General features: G+C 36.1%; 2 protein-coding genes and 1 long non-coding RNA gene across 3 annotated transcripts in view; all 3 read left to right on the top strand.

The window, feature by feature from the left end:
* Positions 1–9,048, top strand: part of LOC105436978 (fibropellin-1-like) — a 38,132-nt gene extending 29,084 nt beyond the window's left edge. The window contains exons 18-19 of the mRNA XM_030981474.1: positions 6,030–6,248; positions 8,927–9,048. Coding sequence (XP_030837334.1) covers positions 6,030–6,248; positions 8,927–9,048 — 341 coding nt within the window. The remainder of the gene's footprint in view (positions 1–6,029; positions 6,249–8,926) is intronic.
* Positions 9,049–11,393: 2,345 nt separating this feature from the next.
* On the top strand, positions 11,394–16,139 carry LOC105436983 (brevican core protein-like). Its single transcript, XM_030981473.1, has 4 exons — positions 11,394–11,478; positions 13,417–13,530; positions 14,529–14,825; positions 15,960–16,139. The coding sequence occupies exons 1-4, from the start codon at positions 11,394–11,396 to the stop codon at positions 16,133–16,135; spliced, it is 672 nt and encodes a 223-aa protein (XP_030837333.1). The 3' UTR covers positions 16,136–16,139.
* A 2,959-nt stretch (positions 16,140–19,098) lies between these two features.
* On the top strand, positions 19,099–22,366 carry LOC105436976. Its single transcript, XR_004063649.1, has 2 exons — positions 19,099–19,469; positions 21,312–22,366. It is a non-coding gene; the product is annotated as an uncharacterized LOC105436976 (long non-coding RNA).
* Positions 22,367–23,569: the final 1,203 nt, after the last annotated feature.

Here is a 23,569-nt window from a genome sequence, read left to right as displayed (position 1 = left end):
AAATCGTGTCGATCAGCTATATTAGTGCCCTTTTGTGAGGCATTAATCCTCATTACTGTCAATTATGATTTAAGGACGTAGGTTCCCTAGCTGATTAGCATAGTTGCACACATAAGATTTAGCAGTCACGCAAAACAAACACTCGCAAATTAATATTCAATAAAATCTGAGAATGTATGCCATTATCTAGATCTATAAGAAATATAAAAAAAATTAAATTCTTCCCTAAACTGGCGCAAAAATAATTATTCCACCATTATGACCAACAGTGTATAAAGTTATACTTTAGACTCTTGATCTTGTTGAGGGAATCATTACCGTGTTCAGTTATGCAAGTATCTATATTAAACACTTACACCTAGAGGTACCGGTGTCATGAATACCATTGTCCTAAAGACTGTTTGTTACACATAGTCCTGCTTCTTGTGTTTACAGTCTTTTTCCTCAAGAGAACTTCGTAGAAGTCCAAGGCTTATCATAAATTTGTGCCCGAAAAAAGTTACAGATTTTAAATGATATCCTGGCAAAAATTATACTCCATATTGCACGAATTGATTTTGAAAATTCGATTTTTCTTCAGCTTAAAAAGGGGGCATATTCCCCCTTCGGACTCACCCATGTCCGTGCATGCATGCGCCGCTATACATTTTCTCACGAAGTGCTCGCCGCCGGCTGGATCCGCCCCTGACCCGATGCATTTGACCTACTATGTGTCCAGCCACCGTGGGAGCACTAGTGTGATTGGGGGCGGGGGGATGGGTGGTAGAGGGGCTCTGAAAATTACTTATAAATACGCTCCGCCTAGGGTGACTACATGGTTGGGATCGGGGGTTGTCTTCTTCTTTCCACTCTCTTTCCTAGCTCCTTTCTTTCACACTCCCCATTTTCTCTTTTAAGGGGGTTATTTATCGGAGAGGAACTTTCCCCCACGTCTCTTACGTCACTGAACAAGGGTGTATCTCTCTTCCTACTCAACCTCATTCACCCCATCAAATTTTTAAAAACATAAATATATGTATATATTTCATCAATATTTGATTGTTGTAATATTTGTGTAATATATCTTTCACTGTATATTTTACTGTACAATCATGTACCTTAAACGCAAATCACTTAGACTATGTAGTTCTCTTTACTTTAACGAGTAAAGATAGATTTACGAGTAAATTATTGCTCATTTAATCTATGCAATGATTTTTTACGAATAGGACTGGTATTTTTGAAACCTTTTGTTCATTCATGTTATAGATGTTTTCTATGTTATACTGGTGTGAATATTTTAGATTTGTGCCTAATAATAAACCCGTTTACCGAAATTAGTCTGTCTAAGTCTGAAATGAATAAATTGAATTATATTTTGTCATGAAATAATGAACTCAATCATGACATAAAATTAGTTAACCTTAGTTAAACTTAGCTAAACTAACTCTCATAGTCGACTCTGAATTCTGTATAGATGTACATTTTTCAGCCCGCTTTCAAGAAAAGTGGTAGTTTAGTCAATATTTAGACATTATTAATTCAAAAAAGATGTGGAACGTTAACACAAATTCTGAAGAACCTTATGCCCGTTGCGAAAGAAACGTGATTTCACGTATTCGGAGTTTGACGGGCCGTAAGAGTGTGATATCGTAGAGAGTAAATCCGAAGTAAAGAGAGCAAACTTTGCTTTATATTACTTGCTTATTTTCATTGCCTTATCAAGCTTTACTTGCGCACGTGATGAATTGATGAGTAAATAAATTAAACTGATTCATCGTGTGTAGCGGGCATGACACCCTGACATATTTTACACATGAATATACGAAAGCTATTTGGGCAATGTATCCAATCGGTAATCAGTGCCTAATTTGAAGTGAATCGTTTTCGGTGTGCACAGTGTGTGAAATTGACTCTCATAAGTAGTTCATTCTGAATAAATAATATGATATCGTTCCTTTATTTCTGAATGACTGGATCTAAAGAGTGATGATAATGACACGATATTGAAAATCTAACGAGTAGTCTTTGAAATTTGAAGTACTTTGTTACAAAAGTAAGATCATATTTTATCTGTATAAGCTAAACAATTTCCATTTCTGTTAATGGTATGACATGATTTAAACAAATTGTTACACCAATTAAGTCTCATCGGTTGACACAGCTCATGTTCAGTTCTGGAATTACAATAACAATCAGTACCGTTTACACTTATCCAAAACAAGACAAGTTAATATAATTATTACATGCTTTTTCCTTTATTGCTTCTGTCCATTATCAGTTGCCTTGAATCTAAATAAATACCATTCTGGATTTCACTTTCAAGTTGAGCCTTTCTAATATGTTTGTCATTCCATTAATGCATAGCATTATTTTGTTTATTAATATTTATATGATCACCGGAGTTATTTGTGTTACAATCTATGTATTTCATCCTATATCACATGGGAAATATTCTAATAGAAATTATTCTTCCTCAGTAATAACACTGGATTATTTTCTTGATTATTGCAATAAATACCATTATAACCAAAACATTGATTTTAAAATGAAGATATTGATTATTTCAATCACTAGATCACCTGCATATCAAAGGTCACGATGCTATAACAACTACGCCATGAACTATCCCCTCAGGTCAATTACTCCCCGGACAGGCCTAGCTTTAAATAATCAACTCCTTAAACAGGTTTTAGGGTAACTGGGATAATTTCTAAGGGTAGTTGTCCGGGTGTATTTTTCCTAGAGAGGAAGTTGTCCGCACTTCAATTGTCATAGGGCACGAAGACCTATACTGGGAGTTTCTTTAATGAACGTAACAACACGTCATACTAATTAATAATTCAAGAGTATATAGAGACAATAATTATATTAATGACGATAACTGTTTATTTCATAAATGGCTGTCATTAATAATCGACAAATTTAATCAATCAATGCTTATGGATACTGGACATTCTTTCATTTTCACATGAATACCCGTAAAATCCACGTAACATGGTAAGGAAATCCTTATCTGCTTCAATTAGAAGAAGATAAATCCGACAACCTTTGCAAATTTATTGATGTAAAAAAATCTAAGAACCAATCAAGGGATTTACATTTGAGTATAGCTTCATGGATTTAACACATCGACATGTATTGTCTCTCATACATCCAGCTCGCTACCTTTATGACACTCAAACACAATGTGACGTAAAAGTTACATAAATTAAATTCAATTAAAAGCAATAAGTCATCCACAATTCTATCATTCTGTCAATTGTTGCTGTTAATGATTGAATATAATAAAGAAAGACAGACAGAGAGAGAGAGGGATGAGAGAAAAATAGAGAGATATAGGGGATAGGGAGAGAGGGAGAGAGAGAGAGAGAGAGAGAGTGAGAGAGGTAGATGAGACAGGGAGAGAGAGAGAGAGAGAGAGAGAGATAAAGAGAAGAGGGGGCGGGGGGGGGGCAATGAATAATAAATACTAAGAGATTTTTAAAAATAAGTATCAAAAATACTGTATAGGATGACATGGTATGAATGAGTACGGCGCCATTACTCTAATAAAGTAGGCCCAAGGATAATTGAGGCTGTTCACACCGCAATGAGATAGCGCGGTCTATCGTAGCACCCCCTTTTTTCTAGCGCGCGCTAGACCGCGCTATCTCTCGTGGACCACCCCCAAGAGGCTGTTCACACCGGCAGAGATAGCGCGCGCTAGACCGCGCTATCTCTGCGGTGTGGGAGGTACAACGTCGTTTTGGTCCGCCCAACAGCGAGCCACGGCGAGCCAAAACGGCGTGCCACTGGAGCACCTATTGGAGGTGGTCCACGAGAGAGAGCGCGGTCTCATGGGGGTACTGGTGTCATAGGGGGCATCGGTTTTACTCGGTGAATAAAATGCGAAAAACACCGTCATCGAGTATCGGGGGGGGGGGGGGGGTGGGTGGAGTCATCGTATCGTCATCCATTACGTTGCCTTCTCCTCTCCTTTTCCTTACTCTCTTTTCCCCCTTCATTATTTAGTCCCCTCTTTGGTCATTCGATGGGGAGGGAAGGGAAGGGGGAGAAACTCCAGTGGCCACTGAAACTACGCCATCGTTTCCATAGTTGTAAAAACAAAGATCGACTAAGGAGTTACAGGACGAAGTGAAATCTAATTACTTAATACTGCTGCTAAGTGATGGGGGCAATTAATCTACAGCCATTACTTTCGGTTGCTAATAGTGTCCGAAAATAAAGGCTCAATAGTTATATTACTACGTGTGGCAGATAAAGCTTCTCTTATACACATTGGTGAGAGAGAGAGAGAGAGAGACTTTCCTAGTTCCGCCGTGGAGAGATAGATATTTCACTTTACCTTCATCAACCATCATCCATTTTTAACCTGGATATTATTTGGATATTCATGTGTTATATCTATAAAAAAATCAAATGTAGAGAAATATGAAAGTATTACAAAATAATGTACGCTGTATATATACACACATTAGATTCGGGAATAAAAACAAAACATATAAATAATCAATCAGCCAAACATACATACCCTATATTAAATATAATCAACCGTGATCAGATGATGAATTAAAACTGGAAATTACTATAATAAACAGAGTTTTAAAAAAAATCATCACCTTCTTCTTCTTCTTCACTGCAATCCTCCTCCAGCTCCTGCTACCTCTCCTCATCAGCAATTTTATCCTCATTATCATCATCATCTAACTAATTATCATCATCATTATCATCGTCTTGATCATCATTCTTCTTGTTGTTCCTCTTCTTCACTGTATCCTCTTCATCAATATCACTTTTCATCATCATTGTCTTATTTTTCTTTTTCTTTTTCTTTTTCTTTCTTTTCACTGTATCCTCCTAATCAATATCACTTTTCATCATCATTATCTTCATTTTTTTTCCTTTTCTTCTTCTTCACTGTATCCTCCTCATTATCATTTTTCATCATAATAATCATCGTCATCATCATCATTATCATCATCATTCAATGTTGATAAAACAAACGTGGCTCGAATCCCACACTGCAAAATGGTTGCTTTGGTAACCATAATATTAATCATATTGACGAATATATACTGCGGTCTATTTAGTTTAAAGAAAAGATACTTGTTTATATCCTAGATATTGCTTATTGAAGGGTAATTATCAACTTATTCTATTTGGTGCTATCATTATCTTAATTTACCAATTACTTGAATTGGAGTGAATAGGTGTTATCAAATTAATTTTTATTGGCGTGATGAGAACGGCAAGGTCAATTAAAAAGAATACAGACACGATGAAAGCACGTAGAAAATAAACGCTTGGCCTAGTAGATCGAATCGATCTCCAACGTGCCGCGACGTGACACTAAGACCACAGTCACACCAACGACCAACCTAGACTGATGGAGAAGGCGACAACAGACCGAATGAACGATTACTTTACCCCCGAAGAGCCAAATGTCGGTCCGTGTGCAGTGGGTGCAGACTTGGCTCGGCGGTGTGACTGAGGTTTTTCTATTGCATTGAGAATTAATTTTGCTTTTGACCTTTCACGGAGCGCTCATATTCATCGCATCAGCAGCATCTCTCATTTACTTCTAAAAATTGGAAGTGAGCAATTATCACCAGAGCATGTATCAAGGAACACATGATAATACAGGACTTTATCCAATATTGATATTTTGTTTTCATATATTCCTGCGAGTAGCGTTCTCGATCAACCTTTGTTTAAAAGTATTCAAAAAATCCTTGGTTCGAGATGGAATAGATGCATAGTGTTTTTTGTGAATATGAAAGGTTATATTCCTCTTGCGAGTTTGATTTTCATCTTCATACAAGTTTTGATAGTAGGTAAGTAACTTTGAATTGATGGTGCCTCCAAAACATCTTTTTTCATATTTTATTTGGCGTTTCATTCAAATCAGAAGCGCCAATAGAACTTTTTAAATGGGAGGAGAAGGGGGAAGTGTTTCAGCACGCAACCCTGGTACTTGAAGTTTTTGAAGCGAACAAGTAGGCAACTGTTTTGTTTATGGTTAACAACTGTTGTGTTTCATTTTGCAGTACACCCCTCTGTATTAGCCTTGGGCAAGGATTCAACATGCAGCGATGGCCTTGGGCTCAACTACACCCTACCTATGTTCGAGGTCTGCCGGGAACGCCCCGATGAGAATGGGAAGATGGTGGCTACAATCCCCAAGATAATTCTACGCCGCGGGGACGGATCATGTCCCAACTCTGGGAGGGCAAGATTATCTGGGTACCGCCAGTGTAGATTCCCGGGTGAGATAACTTCACATTTGTCATAATTATTACAGATCTAAATATCAAGAATAACAAAAGAAATGTTTAAAGATATTACTGATTTGACCATTTGTCCGCAAAAATTCAGATGTGTATATCTATAATCTCATAGAAAACAAACAAAAATACATGAGATTGTTCGATTCGAGTCCCACTGTTGCACTCAGAGGTGCCTCTGTTCACTTTTGATTAGTGCCCCTTTGCCTCTGATAATTGCCCTATTCAAATCTAAGAGGTGCCTTTTTTTACTTTGACAAGTGCCCCTTTTCCTTTGTAATAAGTGCCCCATTAAACAAGAGCCCCATCTCATTCTCATAAGTACCCCTTCTCTGGTAAATGACCCCCTTTTCAGGTACGAGAAGTTACTCATTTTACTCACTCACTTCAGATAAGTGCCCCCTTAACATCTGATAAATGCCCCTTTAAAATCTGGTCGATGCCCATTTTCTTTCAACTAATGCACATTTTACTTTATTATAAGTGCCCCTTTTTCATTCACATAGTAAGTGCCCCTTTTCATATCTGGTCATTGCCCCTTTTCAGATGCGATAAGTGCCTCTTTTCACCTCTGATAATTTCCCTTATAACAATGGTACGTGCCCCTTTTCCTTTCTTATAATCGACCTATCCCCTTTACACCTCCCATAAATGCCCCTATCAAAATTTGATGGGGGCCCCTTTTCTGGCGACAAATGTCCATTTCCTACTCTCATGACTGACTTTTTTCATCCCTGGTGAGTGCGTCTTTTTAAGGATGTAAGAAGTGCCCCATTTTCACCTCTGATAATTACTCTTTGTACTTTGACACATGCTCCTTTTTTTCTGATAAGTATCCCCTTTTCCTCTCATCATTAAATGCGCCCCAAAATTCAAGCGACTAAGAGCAATTCCTCCCAAAGCTCGCTCGCTCATCATTATTAATATCATTACTATTAATGATCGTCGACTTGCTCTGGTTCAATACATGCATCTTTTTATTGCAATTTCGATGAACAGATTGTCTCAATAATCCATGCAAAAACGGCTGGTGTGAGGAGACTATGGTCGGATTTAAATGCCACTGCTCCGAAGGCTATACAGGGAACAGTTGTGGTAGGTACCATTGGCAACATTGAAAAACTACACATTGGACTTAAGTGTTTGTCCATGACATGGCACTATTTATTCTCATTTTCCTTTTAACAACATTTTTACGTCTCTCATTCCTCCTGTCTTATCTCTTTTTTAAATTGTGATTGTGATGATTGTTAAATGTTATGTTGACATGAAATTATTTTGTCTGTATTTATATATATATACATGTATAGCACCTTTAAATGTCCGAAGGCAAATTTGATGTATTTTTTACATGACAATAAATTATCTTGAATCTTGAATCTTGAATCTTGAATCTTGAATCAAAATCTCTTTCTCTCTCTCTCTCTCTGTTTTTGTCCCCCAGTTTCTTTCCTCTCATCCGTCAATCTTTCTTTTTTTCCTTTATTCATGTCTCTATCTCCTCTTCCCTTTCGCTGCCCATGTCTCTTTGAAAGTCTAGCTTCGTCTATGGACATATAATTTCTATAATTGCCTTCATCTTTTGTAGATTTCTAAATCTTGAGCGGGTTATAGTTCATTTAATGACTAAAGGTAATCGTGCCCCGGATTCGAAACAACATCACTGCTTTGATACTCTTCAGTATTTACCGATACTCTCCCATTAAAAAGGACAATTTAGATCTCTGGTGAAAAAGCACATTATAGTTAACAACTACAATATTCAAACCCTTACCTAGATTTGGATTTGTTTAATTACCTTGAAAATTGATTTGTCCTGATTTACGTTTCTTGATAATATTACACTTTAAAGCTTACATCTACATTTATTCATGACAGGCCCTAATTCAACCATTCCAGCTTTTATCTTGAGTTCCGAAAACAAAAAAACATCAAATTTACAAGGGGTATGAATAATTTAGTGGTTAACTGTTTATGCTATTTGAGAGTTCTTAACAGTGCCACCATGCTCTTACCGGTCTGTCATTCAGCAGAGAGCGTCACATGCTATACATGTATTTCCCTTTTTGTGTAAACTCAACTGCTGTCTGAAAATCCTGTGTATGTCAAAAACATTGATTACGATGATAAATGCGTGTATTTTTATTTTTGTCTACACAATTCAGAGAAGCTGAACAAGGAGTCTATAATTTCTCAGAATGAAACGCAGCGTACTACTTTAACCATAACGACAACGCAGCAAACTACACCAGGTATTGTATGGCAGAAATGTTTTTAATTTTTCACTGACTTATAAAAAGTTCGTAAAGAAAAATAAACCTCCACTTCTTTGGAAAGACCAAAATGACAAAAATTCAGCTTTTGTCAACTTGCGATATTTGCATTTTAAAAGACAGATTTGTGTTTTTTCATCTTTATGTGATCCTGCTTTATATATTAAAATAAATAATTAGTAACTTGTAGTTCGTCAAGATAATCTTAAGTGCTGGTCATCCGGTTGTAGGGACATATCTAAAAGTTTTTCTACATGGCATAATTTATGTCGTCACTAGAAATTGTTGTGTTTATTACCTTGGAACATAGGGGCAATACATGTGAAATCGTTTTTATGTGACATTGCTATGAATTTTGTTATGATTTTAAGATCTTTTGCTTTTCAGACTTCAACGAGTGCGCCAGCAACCCTTGTCGTAATGGAGGAACATGTACTGATGATGTCAACCGATATCTGTGCCAGTGCATGGCCGGATGGGCAGGTGTTAACTGTCAAATAAGTGAGTAAAATGCTGAATTTTGTTCTGTTTCATTATAGAAAGAGCAGGGGATCTCGGAATTTGGATAATCGATGGCATATTCAGAAAAATTTCTCTGAGAAACAGCACAAACGTCTACGGATCGTTTTTATTTTAATCGTATTCTATCTATCTATCTATCAGGCGTTGGACAAAGCCCTCCTTATAAAATTTCCATTATCTTCTGTCTCTAGCTATCCTAGTCCTAGCGGCCGTTCCCATGCATGATGTTAGGTCATCTCTCCATCTTCTCTTCTGCCTTCCTCTTCTTTTCTTTCCCATCCTTGGTTGCCATTCTGTTAAACAATTTGTCCATATAATGTCCTGAAGTCTTGCTACATGCCCAGTCCATCTCCACTTTGATTCTCTGACTTTCTCCATGATGGCTTTAACCTTTGTTTTCTGGCGTATAACTTTGTGATTGATTTTGTCTCGCAGAGATAAATGCGACATCTTTCTCTCCATAGCTCGTTGAGTAGTCACAAGCTTCTGTTCTAGATCCTTTGTCAATTACCATGTTTGTGATCCATATGTCATAGTTGTTAGAATGCATTGGTTGAACATTCTTCCTCTTAGTGACATGGGTATGTTTTCATCGGTCAACATGTCTTTGTACCTTCCAAAGTTCATCCATCCTGCTTTTAATCTCAACATAACTTCTTCTTTAGTGGTGTCTTCCATTTGTAATCGTATTGTAACAATATAAATCATTGTCTTATACATTACACTGTACGAAAAGCCATTCTAATGAATGCAGTATTTTAAAATCTAAATTTAATAAATTTGTCTGTAAATAATATTTATTTGTTGTTGGTTTTCTTTAGACACGAATGAATGTTTCAGCCAGCCTCGTCAAAATCATGGGATTTGCTTCGGCTGCGTTCGGCAGGATAAATAGTTACATATGGTTGGAGTTACACTGATGTATATATTTGTGCCTTTGCAATGTATAACATGTATATTAAATGTAATCTTAATTAGATACATTTGGTTATCTCTAAATAAATTGAATTAATCTTTCTTCTTTAGACTTGAATGAATGCTTGAGCCAACTTTGTCTACACGATGGGATTTGCTTGGACGGAATAAACAGTTACACATGTCAGTGTAAAGATGGATGGGCAGGCACCAATTGTGGAATTGGTAAGTTATATTTTAAGTTCCTTTAGAAATGTAGAAACTAACATTAAAAAAAAAGACAATTCAAATCGATGTAATTCGATAGCTTCGATCATTGAAACCACACCGAAAAAAAACTCACCTATTTGGACTAATTGGACTAAATAGACTGTTTAAATGGAGATTTTATTGGAAGATCTTTTGGCAAAACCTCAATGTTTTAACTTGAATATTACTTCGTCACCATCGAAATGCCGCGAATCCTCCTCTTCCTCTTCTCCCTCCTCCTCATCATAATAGTTTTCACCACCACTACTAATATCATTATCATTATAATCAAGTATAATCAGGGATGCACATTATAAATTAAGGATGATTAATTGTTATCAAGAAATATGAAATTAAAAAAAACATTTGACTGGGAATGTTTCCTTATTTTTTAGAAATCGATGAATGTTCCGATGAACCGTGTGAAAATGGCGGAGTCTGTGTTGACGGGTTGAACAACTATACATGTACATGCACTGAAGGATGGGAAGGGTCCACCTGTGATATTAGTAAGTGAACCTCACGTTGATCCATTTGAATGTCGCCTAAATTAATGTCTATTCAAACCACGATGGATAGAGCTTTAAGAATTGAAAAAGTGGGAGGGGGAACAAAACCTATGCGATATGATGCGGTACACCTCGGCGGTTTCTCTTCTCAAATCTTATCATAAAACAGAACTCAGTGAATACACATACGACTTTTGTTGAGCGCAGACGCTATCCATTAACATGTTGTTAAAAAAAATCCCACCGTGGTCTACCAGTTCATATCTGAACGAGCAAAATTGGAAAAAGGAGATTACATTGATGCAGAATTAAGCTTTACGAGTGTGATGTCGAAATGGTTTAAGTTCATCATGTGCATGTATGGCACAACCCATCTATAACGGCCTGTGATCATCAAGTAAATGCGTTTGAATTCAGAGGTGTTAAAACAGGTATATGTTAAATCCCATCCTGTCTTAAAATGAAACATCGAGAAAATATCATTAAATCAGAAGAAAGTTGCATTAAGTTTACACAAATATGTTACCATATAATGTCGATGTTTCTATGCGATTAATACGTAAAACTTCTTCTACATGTATTCGGATTAAGATTCAAAAGTGATTTCATTTTTCAAAACGTTGCAGACACAAATGAATGTATTGGCGACCCTTGTAAAAATGGAGGAATTTGCCAAGACGGGAATAACAGTTACACATGCCAATGTACTCTCGGATGGGAAGGAACCAACTGTGAAATCAGTAAGTAAACTAGAGAGAGTTTTATCGAAATCTGTACATTTTACGTAGAAAGTACGCTTTGATAGCGGTTAGGACAAATTTTGATTCTCCACTATCGCCTAGATAAGAGTTTTTGGCTACCGTGAGCACGGTTGACGGGAGTCACATGCTTTTCATGCTGTTGTATGATTAGCCCTCTCTGTCGAATAATTTTTATTTCTATGTTAATGTCACCAGATCGACTGATTGATGAATGTCATATACTTATTTAAAAAAAAAACTATTTGCGAGAATAGGGAGAATTTAGGAGTTGAAATTCAGCGAGCGTACGGGATTTTTAAGTGCCTCCAGCAGGCAACTTCCCAGGTGACACGGTGCTAACACCATGATATTTACACCGAGCTGCAGTCGTATTTTTGATGCAGGATATAATAATTTGTTGATGCAAGATATAAACAAAATATACCCTGCCTTCTTTTCAAGTTACTGGTTAAAATTATGGGCCTCGGTGACTTCAATAGAACTAAAGTAGTCTTCTCTTGCCCATAGTTTCAATCAGAACCTCTCAATACAGTTTATATTTGTATAATATGACATTGACGAGGTAGAGCAAAAACCATGGCACTGATAAAGCACGCATTACAATATGATATTTTTGTTATCATTTTCTTTTTTGTAGACACAAATGATTGTTTCAGTAATCCTTGTGAAAATGGAGGAAGTTGTGAAGACGGGAATAACACTTACACATGTCAATGTTTACCCGGATGGGAAGGGACCAATTGTGAAATAAGTAAGTGAACTCTAGTTTAATTCATTTAAGTCAACAGAAACTACATTCAGCAGTTAGGACCAACGTTGTTTTTACACTATCGCTCAAATGAGTGATTCGTGAATATTGCGTGGGCCGTATGCTACACGTGGTGTAGCTAGTCGAAAAATAGAATGAACATTATTTTTTCTTTGATCGCACTTTGACTAGGTTAATTGGTTGAGCGATGTTATTTTCAATTTTAAAGTTCGGTCTTTTTCTTAAGTGTTGCCCCTCACATTGTAAATATTCATTATCCACATTTGTCAAACAAAAGTTTGCTAAGAACAATTTGGTAAAGAGGTTATATCCGCTTTTAACCTTGCAGGCAAAAATGAATGTGTCAGCGATCCTTGTCAAAATGAAGGAGTTTGCTTGGATGGACTGAACAGTTACACATGTCAATGTACGGATGGATGGGAAGGAAGAAACTGTGAACATGGTAATCACCTCTTTTTTACTTTTTTTTTTACCTCCCCTCGCCGAGGCAAAGCTGACCAACCCACAAAACCTAACGTTTGGTAAACACATGCTTAAGTTTAAACGTTACAGGAAAGAAAAAAAGCATTTTCTTCAAGGAAAATTTCATTAGAGGGCGTTAGAGTATTTTCCTGATTAGTGCTTTTGATTAGATGGCTCTGTTCGTGATGATACATGGACTCTACTATTGTATAGTTTGTGTATCTTATTTTGGACGAAAATGTCGGTCAGCTCACTCCGCCTCTCTGTAATGGGTAGTTATTAGTACAATGCCACAAACAAGAAATTATTACATTCCATTTAATACGTTTACAAAGTTATACTCTTGATCTCCTTTTGTTTAACTATTCAGATTTGTTAGCCAATATATTCAGAGTTTGAATACAAATTGAATGAATGAAAGAATTCTCTCGTATTTCAGATGGTGACGTAAAAGGTCGATCCCAGACGTAAATACTCATATCTGATTGATACACGTCTGTAAAAACCCTAGTTACGCAACTGGTAGCATCCAATTAGTACTACGCTAATGGAATGATGAACTGAATGGCATTTTCAGAATTATCTTCGGAATAACGGGGCCTTCGTAGTTACGAACCTTCGGAAAAACAACACGATACCCTAGAATTCGTGATGAATATTTCTCTGTTTGTCTGTCTTTCTGTCCTTCAGACACTGATGAGTGTAGCAGCCAGCCTTGTAGAAATCAAGGTATTTGCCAGGATGAGGAGAACGGTTACACGTGTACATGTGAGGATGGATGGACTGGTACACATTGTGAAACAGGTGAGTTCATAACGAAAGTCTGAACTAAAGTCTCAGGGGGCGTATCCAGGATAGTCTGAAGGGGGTAGTAGGAAGCATGTGAAGTATAGGAAGCTTGTGTGTGTTTGTGGGGGGGGGGGCACAACCTACCTGTGCCCCCTTTTGACATTTAAAACCAGATCGTGCATACATGAATTACATAGAGAAATGTCACCCCCCCCCCTATTCACGCTACTTGAATGTGTCCTTGTGGCCTCCGTTTAAACTGTCAACATACAGAGGACCTGAACATATTTTTTCCTATTTGTGCCTGTAAAAGATTTTTCGGACTGGTGCCCCCCTCCCTTTAAAGAACCACGGATCTCTCCATGTCTGTACTAGTTAGTTTGCTATACAAGGTATTCCTGGGAAACGGTTCCTAGACTTTCAGTGTTAATGGTACTTTGGATGACGAGGTACAGGGTTCGAATCTCTGCCACAGAATCAACGTCCTTTGGCAAGACATTAATTTAAAATTGCCTCATTCGACCTAGCTGAGATCATTGGGTTCTAGTAAGAAGTAATTCATTGTATGCTTTGGCGTCTTATCAGGGCAGCTAGGCTACATCAAGGAAAAATCAACTTTTTTGTAGCGCAAATAAACATTGCTAAGTATTATTTTGATATGCGCGGTCAACAAGACAGTAATAGACGAGGCAGCAGAAGAACATTACCTTGCATAGGTTTTGTACTTGTGACTGGGATCCAATTGGACGTTATCTTGGTGAGTGGATTGTGGCATTAATACGGTCAACTCTCGCCTGTCTTCTATAAAAATATCACTATTTCCGCCTTTCTTCTATGTGTCTTCTCCTTTGGGGCCCTACTCAAAATATATTATAGCTATCACATTAATATAGGTGCTCTGGGAAATAAAACACCCTCGTGAGTAATGCATTTTGAAGAATTCGTACTATGATATAAAGTATGTTGAAGAAAAAAAATGAATTCGCACTCTTTTCAAATTTCCACTTTTCCAGCCCTCTGCCCATCGGAATGGTTCCACTATGGACAAAAGTGCTACTACCAGACATCTTACACGTCCTGGACTTATGCAAAGAGTTATTGTGGTAGCCTGAATATCACGCTGCAAGGTGGGGCGGGATCAAGACAAGCATCATTGCTATTGGTAGAAAGCCAAGAGGAAACTGACATTATTGCGAAAGAGTTCCTGGGGGAATCCATTAGACGAATTTGGCTGAATTGCAACGACTTGCTTGAGGAGGGGACGTGGATCTGCGAAAAAGATGCTTCAGGAACTGTTTCTTCTTATAGGAGTAAGTCAAGAACGTTTTTATCATTGTTATCATAATTATTACCATTATTAATATTATTATTATGGAGTGTACTGTTATATGGGGCAGAGACGTGGACACTCACTGAAAAGGACATGCAGCGATTGGGGGCGGTCGAAATGTTGTGCTGGCGCAAATTACTAGGTGTGTCTTGGAGGGACAGAGTTTCGAATGAAGAGGTGTTGCATCGAGCTCAAGAAAGGCGGGTGCTGACTCAAACGATTAGAGAGAGACAGAAGAAATGGCTTGGACACATAATGCGGCATGATAAGGGCTTGATGCTCAGAGTCATAGAAGGTCGTATTCTTTGAAAGAAGAAGAGGGGAAGACCTCGTAATAAGGCTTTCTAGACGATGTAATCACAGAATTTAAAACGCTGAAACGGATGGATCAAGACCGAGAGACTTGGAGAGACACTTGATATATATAATTTTTATTGGGTCACTGAAACTGTCATAAACTGACAGATCACTATTGATGATGATGATTATTATATATTCATTAATAATATTAGTGCATCAACTTCACCACCATCATCATTATTATTATCAATTGGTCCAATTAACTTGTTGCATAATATTCTTATTTTTCATTTTCCTTCCCTTAAAAATTCAATTTAGTAAGAGTGCTATAATAATAAGTAGCATTATCAATATTCGCTGTTATTGTTGCTTTCATTAATACCATTATTCAATTCAATTCATATTTATTTAATTTCCAACAGAAAGATAAACAAAGGTGTTTCATTTTTCATACATAATTAACTTTTTCTGGTAACTCAACAAATACACTTTGCACAAAATAAAATTATTACAAGAAATTCTCAATTGCTGAGGAAATGGGGGATCCACTAAAAAGCAGTGCTTGTAGTTTGTGGATCCCCCAATAATGAATTTTATCGTCCAGTTTAATTTTTTTTTAATTATCATTGTATATTGTTGTTGTTGTTATTATTATTGATTTAAAAAAAAATATCATTATCATTATAAATAGATTGTTTTTATTATATTGTTGTTATTAATATTTTTATATTCTTAATCCAATTGTTAACATTATCATCGTTACTATCACTATTATCATTATTCTAATCATTACCATTTATTTCATTTGAAATAGATTGGTACCCAGGCCAGCCTGATGGGAATGGTGATTTTGCTATCATTGTGAATAGTACTGTGACAGCAGAGGATGGTATGACTAGCTATGACGTAAGATGGTTTGACATAGGAGATTGCTATTATTATTTCTGTTATATACGATATGCCCGGACAGTGTGTCAAGTGTATTTGTGAACAACCCCATACTAGCGGGGAAAGTGTGTACCTAACAATGGGGGGGGGGGGGGGCATTTGGCAAGATGAATGAAAATTCTGCACCATTTTGCTTTTCAACATGAAAATTGATGAAAATTAATGAAATTTGTTTTGTTCATTAAAGAGAGCGTGGGTAATTTTTGTCCTGTTATAGACATTTCCATCCCCCCCAAAATGATAATAATAATAATAATAATAATAGTAGATTGATCGAGCGACTTGGGGGAGGGGGGGGGGGGGGGGGGAGGTGGGGGAGAGGGTAGTATTTATGTCCATTTTTTTAAAGAGGTGGCATTTGGGCTTAGTGGATTTAACTATGTGAAGATGTCGTGGTTCATTCACTAGACTCTCAATCCACGGGTTGAGGGTTCGAATCCAAGCTCAGCGTTTAAGTGTTTTGGCACAGGCGGCAGTCTGAATCTCGCGACTGATGATGGTTTACTTCTTCGTTGTTATAGTGTTCGGCAATAATTGTCATAAACTGACTGACTTGCTTAATTTAAAGAACAAAAACAACAACAAGACATTAATCCACATTAAGCACTCTCCACCCAGGTGTTAATGAGTACTGACAATAATTGCCGGAGTAATAATGATTACAGGGCCCGCAAGAAGAGCAGTATAAATACTGATGTCGCTATTATAACTATTATATATATATATATATATATACACATGTAAATATATATATCAATTTCTACACTAGGAGGGAATGTCACGTATATTTGTGCACAACCCCATGCATGTAGCATAGCGTAGCGTTGTCCGCCCTTATTTGTGTGGGGGAGGGGGTAGCGTGTTGTTTTCATGGATTAAATTTCTACACCTTTTCCAACAACGATTTTCATTCATTTATCCATTCAATCATTTCATCATGTTAAGTATATTTGTGAACAACGCCATGCATGTGACCTACTGTGTGTCAAGCGATTGAGAGGGCGCTAGTGTCAATCCTTTGGTGGAGGGGGGAGGTGGGGTGGGGAAGGGAGCTCTGGAAAATACTTGTGAATAAGAAAGCCTAGGGTGACCAAACATGGTCGGGCTCGGGGTCTTCTTTCCCACTCTTCCATTTTCTCTTTTTTAAGGGGGTTATATATAATTGGAGGGGGCGCACTGTCCCTCGTTTCTTACGCCACTAAACAAGGTTGTATCTCTCTCCCTATCCCACCTCATTTACCTGTTTAAATTTGTAAAAACATAAATATATATATATGTATTTCGTCTTTTTTTGAAGCTTTAATGTAATAATTTTGTAATATATCTTTCATTGTATATTTTAACTGTGAAGTCATGTACCCTAAAAGCAAATCACTTAGACTATATAATTCGCCTTACTATAACGAGTAAAGATTGTTTCACGAGTAAATTGTTGTTTATTTAATCTATGCAATAATTATACGAATAGAACTGGTGTTTTTGAAAACTTTTGTTCATTCATGTAATAAATATTTTCTATGTTATACCGTGTGAGTCAAAAAAAAGTTTACACCTAGAAAATTGCTAATTATTTTAAAAATCATCTATGAACAGTAGATTATTATACATCTTATGAAAGAGTGTTTTATCCCAAATAAATTGGTATCATTTCTGTGTGGTATGTGTTCACGCCTGGATGAACAGGAGGCGTTGTTTGCGAGAGTGCAAAAATCGACTTGATTTCCTTATCTTTCTATGCTCATTACTCAGCCAGTATACATTTTCTACAACAATTTATTGGCAAATGACATTTATTTGTAATCTTGAACATTCAGTGTAGATTTCGTTTGATTCTGTGAAAATTCCTATTCTTTTTCTTTAAAACCAGAACTCAAGTTTATCTTTAAAGTGAATTGATCTCAGGGTGCACAGCGTGTGAAATTTACTCTCATATGTAGTTAATTTCTGAATGTATTATATGATATGGATTAATTAGGTACTTTGTTACAAAAGAAAATATCATATTTTCTCCGTATAAAACTTAACAATTTCCATTTCTATTAGTAGTATGACATCATTTAAACAAATTGTTATAATATATAAGTCTTATTGGTTGTCACTGGCCGTGTATAGTTCTGGAATTACAATAATAATCAATACCGTTTACACTAAACGAAAACAAGACAGATCAATATTGTTTTGTACATGCTTTTTCTGTATTGTATATGAGTATGTAACTTCTGTCACCATTCAGTTGCCTTGAATCTAAATAAATACTATTCTGGATTTCATTCTGGAGTTAAGCCTTTTCAATTTTTTTTGTCATTCCATCAATGCATATCTTTTGTTTATCAATATTCAAATGTTTACCGAAGTTAATTGTTTTTTACAATTCATGTATTTCATCCTATATTACATGGGAAATATTCTAACAGAAATTATTGTGTTTCAGTAACACATTGGATTCCAATAAATTCCAATTAATACCGTTATCATCAAAACTTTGATTTTAAAAATACTGAGGAAATGAGGCAGGGAAATTGTCCCGGTAGTGGTGCTTTTTGTTTGGCAGTAGTTTCCCGGGCGCAGTTGTTTTGGGGTTTGTTGTCCGTGTGGAAATTGTTCTAGGGGGTAGTTTTACTCGGGCAATTCTCAAGGGTAGATGTATCGTGGGATATTGTCCGAGATAGTCCTTGCGCACAGCTATGGGTATCAAATGTTAGAGTTTAAATAGCCCTTAAAAGGACATAGGCATCCTCACCAGTCATGTGAAAGAGAGATATTCGTTATGGATCCTGTTAAATTTCAGAAAAAACACCACTTTCTAAAATACAAAATTAGCAATAAGAAAAAACAATAAAAAAGAAAGGAGAATACATGAATTATCAAACGTTAATTTAACTTTGATGTGTAAAATATGTATATTTAATTTCAAACACAGAATATAATAGTCACAACATGCATTACGAACAGTACAAATTGTTATTTTGCTAATTGCTTTTAACTCGGATACGCGAAACGTAACGGTGAGCGCGCGATCCCAAGTGAATTCAGTATTATGACGACACAATGCTTACCCCTCATCCTAATTGATGCGCAGTACTACCTGTCCTCATCGCGTCTAGTTGGCATGGCAACGGGTGATGATAGCAGTATCCTTATCCAGCATATAACCCAGCCGTTAATTTTGGCGATATAATTGTGGTGCATGCCGGGTGCCCGGCCTGATGAATGATTATTGATGATATGCACGAAAATTCAATACCTGAGCAGCCGCTGTATATTGTAGGTCATTACTAAAATTGCTATTACACCAGCGCAACAAGCAACGATTTTTATATAAACTTGGCCGGAGGTTATCATGGTCTTTGAATAGATGCGTTTACGTGTTGAAAAGGTAAGACACGAACTACAATTCATGTTACAATTTATAATAATATTGTCTTTCATCCGTTTACATATCATAGATAATAATAATAATAATAATAATATTGGATTCTTATATAGCTCACGTATCGACCTTGCAAGGTCCTCAAGGCGCTCCAACATTACCCGGCTATGATAATAGTCTCTCGATTCTTTTCCGCCTCCTATCTACAGTATTGGGATGAATAAGGGGATTTCAAGGTAATCGAATGCCTGTATTTACTATCACTATGACATGAAAGGTCCATCTCTTATCTAATAAAAGATACACTATATGCCTATCAAAAAACATCCAATTAAAATACAAGCAATCCTTTTGAAAAAATACCCCTTTAAAGACAATATGTATTTCCAGAGAGGTCGAATATAAATATAAGGACATGGTTATTCTATTTTAGAATTTGAAACTTTGCGCTCTATAAGAAACTGGTGTTATTATTGTTTTAATAAATATTATAATTATGATTGTTATTATCATTTTCATTACCATTACTATTATTATTATTATTATTATTATTATTATTATTATTATTATTATTATTATTCTTATTATCATTATTATTATTATTATTATCAGGTGGGCTGTATCTAATACAGACCACCTTATATTTTTGTTAAAATTGCCTTTATTTATTATTTATTTTTCTTATTTTGACCCACTTTTTTGTTAGCAAGATAACTTGACAATGGCTCAATCAAATAACTTGAAATTTGGCACACATATGTAAAGGCATATGAACAAAGCAAGGTAAGGTTTTTAATCTTGACCTTGACTGATGACGTCATCTAGGCGCCGTTTTGTGAAATTTTCTGAAAATAAACTCTTGATCATATCTTCATAACCAAAGGTTATTTCTCATTCATATTTATCATGATCAAGGCAAAATTTTTAAATGCTCAAAATCGTCACAAATTTTTTTGCATACGTTTCAGGTCATTTTAAGCATTTTATAAAAAATCGCGCACACGCACATGCGCGCGCGTTTTCGCGCGTAACACCATTACAAAACATAGAATCGCATTTTTTTTTCTTTTATCATATTTCTCATATTTTTTCGAGGAATTTGATACCATGTTTATCTCTTTATGACTATTAATAACAAGATGAGCGTAATTCAAGATAAATGACCGTGCGCGCGAGCTCTTTTAATACATAGCATATATGGGCAAGAACATGCCTATACAAAACCCATTATAGCTCTTTGGAATGAACCGTGACCTTCAATTTTTTTTCATATTTAGATAAAGTATGAGTCGGAGATATGATTCCATGTCTCATTTTGCCATTAAGTGTATCGTGACATAATCATAATGGCCTTGGAACTCAAAATACGAATTTGCATATTATGAAGTCAGCATATTATGTAAAATTAATTGTATCTCTGTATATATTGATCAATTTTCTTCAAAATTTCGATATGTTGTAGCTAAGATAATTCTCTACAAGTTTAATTATAACCATTTTTCATTTTGATTACGTCATCAGAGTGAAAATTTTGATTAAAGGCCTCATGTCAGAAATTTCACAATTTGCGTGTTATGACTATAGAAGGTGAATTTCGTTCACGTACTGAATCTACATGATATTGTTTATTAAGAATTTTAAAGCAGTTTCTCGCTTATTTTTGCTCTATGTTGTTTTCAAACTTTAGTTGACCAGCCCACCTATACTTGTTCCAAACAAGTATTATGTCTAGTTATTATTATTATTATTATTATTATTATTATTATTATCATTATTATTATTGTTATTATCATAATTATCATTATCATTATTATTATGATCATCATTATTACAATTATTTCTCTTCAGAATTCACCCCAGACAACAAACATCCTATGAACCATGAAGTTTACCGACCTGACTCAGCGCTCTCTGCGAGATCTAGAGAAGAGATCGACAGAGAGGATGGCGAGATTTGAGAGAGTACAGAGCGACTTTTATCAGCTACAGCAACAAATAGAAGAAAAGTCAAATTACATGAACACTCGACACTACAAGGTAAGCTCGAATATATTTTTATTGTAATTTGATAAATATTTGATAATGTCACAACAACAATAGCAACAGCAACATCAGCAGCTAGCAGAGTAATAAACACAGCAGCAACGGCGACGACAGCAACGACAAAAACAGCATCAGTTATGCTCTGATTGTATTTCTATTGTCATTCAGAAATGTAAAGAGCATGTATATAGAATTAATGTGGCCCCAGAAGACCTTAGTGAACAGCATTTATAGATAACTTCCTCCTGGGATATCAAAGACCTTTCTAAAAAAAAAAAATCGAACAAGAGTTCATTTTTATTCTTCCTTTCCCCCCATTTCGTCACCTCACCGCTAAAAGGACCTTACAACCAGTGACAGCACATGGTGGCAGTGTCCTTTTTGCAGTGAGATGACGATTCTTATCTTCTTTTTGTTTGCAGTTGCTCAGCATACAGGAGGATTTAGGCCTCATTCAGAGAAACGCGGAGTGGATCAAGCACAGACTGAATGAATTAAAAGAGGAAGCAGACACACCTGTTAAACCCCTGGAGAGAGAACTATTCTACCCGAAAAGCTGGATCACCATGTAACCATGGCGACGAGATGGATGGTATCAATGATCGCGCTAATAAGAAAGGAAATAATGAATGAGAGAACCACAAGTACCTTGAATTGAATATGATTGGATACTTGCGTTTTCAAAGGCGATTGTTCACACTGTAGGAATAGGGATCATTCAAAATGAATGAATGGGCAATGACATATCGAAACTGAACGTCATATCAACAAATCCTAGACTTAGATCATTAGACTACTTTCTTCTATGAATTTATCCTCTCACTAAATGAATAAATGAACAAACACCTTTTCCATGTTTACACTAGTACCTGTTCGCTTTTTTCCTTCTTTTTCCAACTCATACTCGAATCAGTTCGTTTCTTATAGTCGTCTCAGTTGTTGTACAACGCCGTAAGCGTCACCGCGTGACTGACTAATTAAGTGCTATTAAGAATGTACTGTTAGCATTATTGCTATCATTCAAAGGATGATAATTATCACAACGATATTCCATTTTCCTAAAAGAGGCACCGTCTGAAAATTTTAAAAATCATTTTTTTCCATCTAGTTAATCTGTTCCTCACGTTCGTGGGCGGGGTGGATATGAATTCCGCTGTTAATGTTAATAGTTTTTGCATAATTCTTTCAGAAATATCCACAATTGATATATATAATAATGACGATGTAAGTAGACATATTTGCAAGTTAGATCGATTTACTGTGCTTGTGCCAGTAAATACTGGAAATCATGTGCTTTGAAATGTTTTGTTTATTCCTTTTTTTTTTATAGTCGTTCGCTCTACAAGAAATTCATCTTTTTCATTAAAATTGCCTACGAAACCGTACTCTTAACTTTACTACGTGCAATAGCATTTTGTGTGCAAATATCATAAAGGATATTTTGTCATTAAAAATTGTGTATCATACATCACATTCCATGCAATAAAAATGTATGTCTACGAGATAAAATGTAAACAGGGTATGTTCATTCTGTCATTTGCATCTTATCTCATAATTCATTTGCCTCGTGTTTTATCAATCAATCAATTAATATCACATATTTTACAGATTTCTGAAACTAAGTAAAACAAACAAAAATAAAACAAATAGATATATATATATACAATGATATAGGAGCAATGATTTAAAACGAAAATGAATCACTCACTAGACACAGCAAAATAGAGAGAGAGAGAGAGAGAGTGTGTGTATGTGTGTGTGTGTGTGTGTGTGTGAAATAGAGAGAGAGAGAGAGAGAGAGACAGAAATAGGCAGAGAGAGTGTAGAAGGGGAAAGATAACGAGGGAAGAAAACAGAAAGAGGGACAGATGATGGAAAATAGACGGAGGGAAGAAGGAAAGAGCGGGGAGAGAAAATGAAGATGAAGTTGAAGAAAAAAAAAGTTGAAGACAAGAGGAAGAAGAACAAAGAGAGAGAGAGAGAGAGAGAGAGATGGGTAGGTGGGACTTGGAGTGGGGTGGAAAGGAAATTTCATAAGAATAAAACAACCATTCTAAGCTTAA

Source organism: Strongylocentrotus purpuratus, unplaced genomic scaffold (assembly GCF_000002235.5).
Source record: "Strongylocentrotus purpuratus isolate Spur 01 unplaced genomic scaffold, Spur_5.0 spur5_scaffold_12, whole genome shotgun sequence".
NCBI lineage: Eukaryota > Metazoa > Echinodermata > Echinoidea > Camarodonta > Strongylocentrotidae > Strongylocentrotus > Strongylocentrotus purpuratus.
The sequence above is the reverse complement of the archived record's forward strand: the minus strand, read 5'-3'. Positions and strand labels throughout refer to the sequence as shown.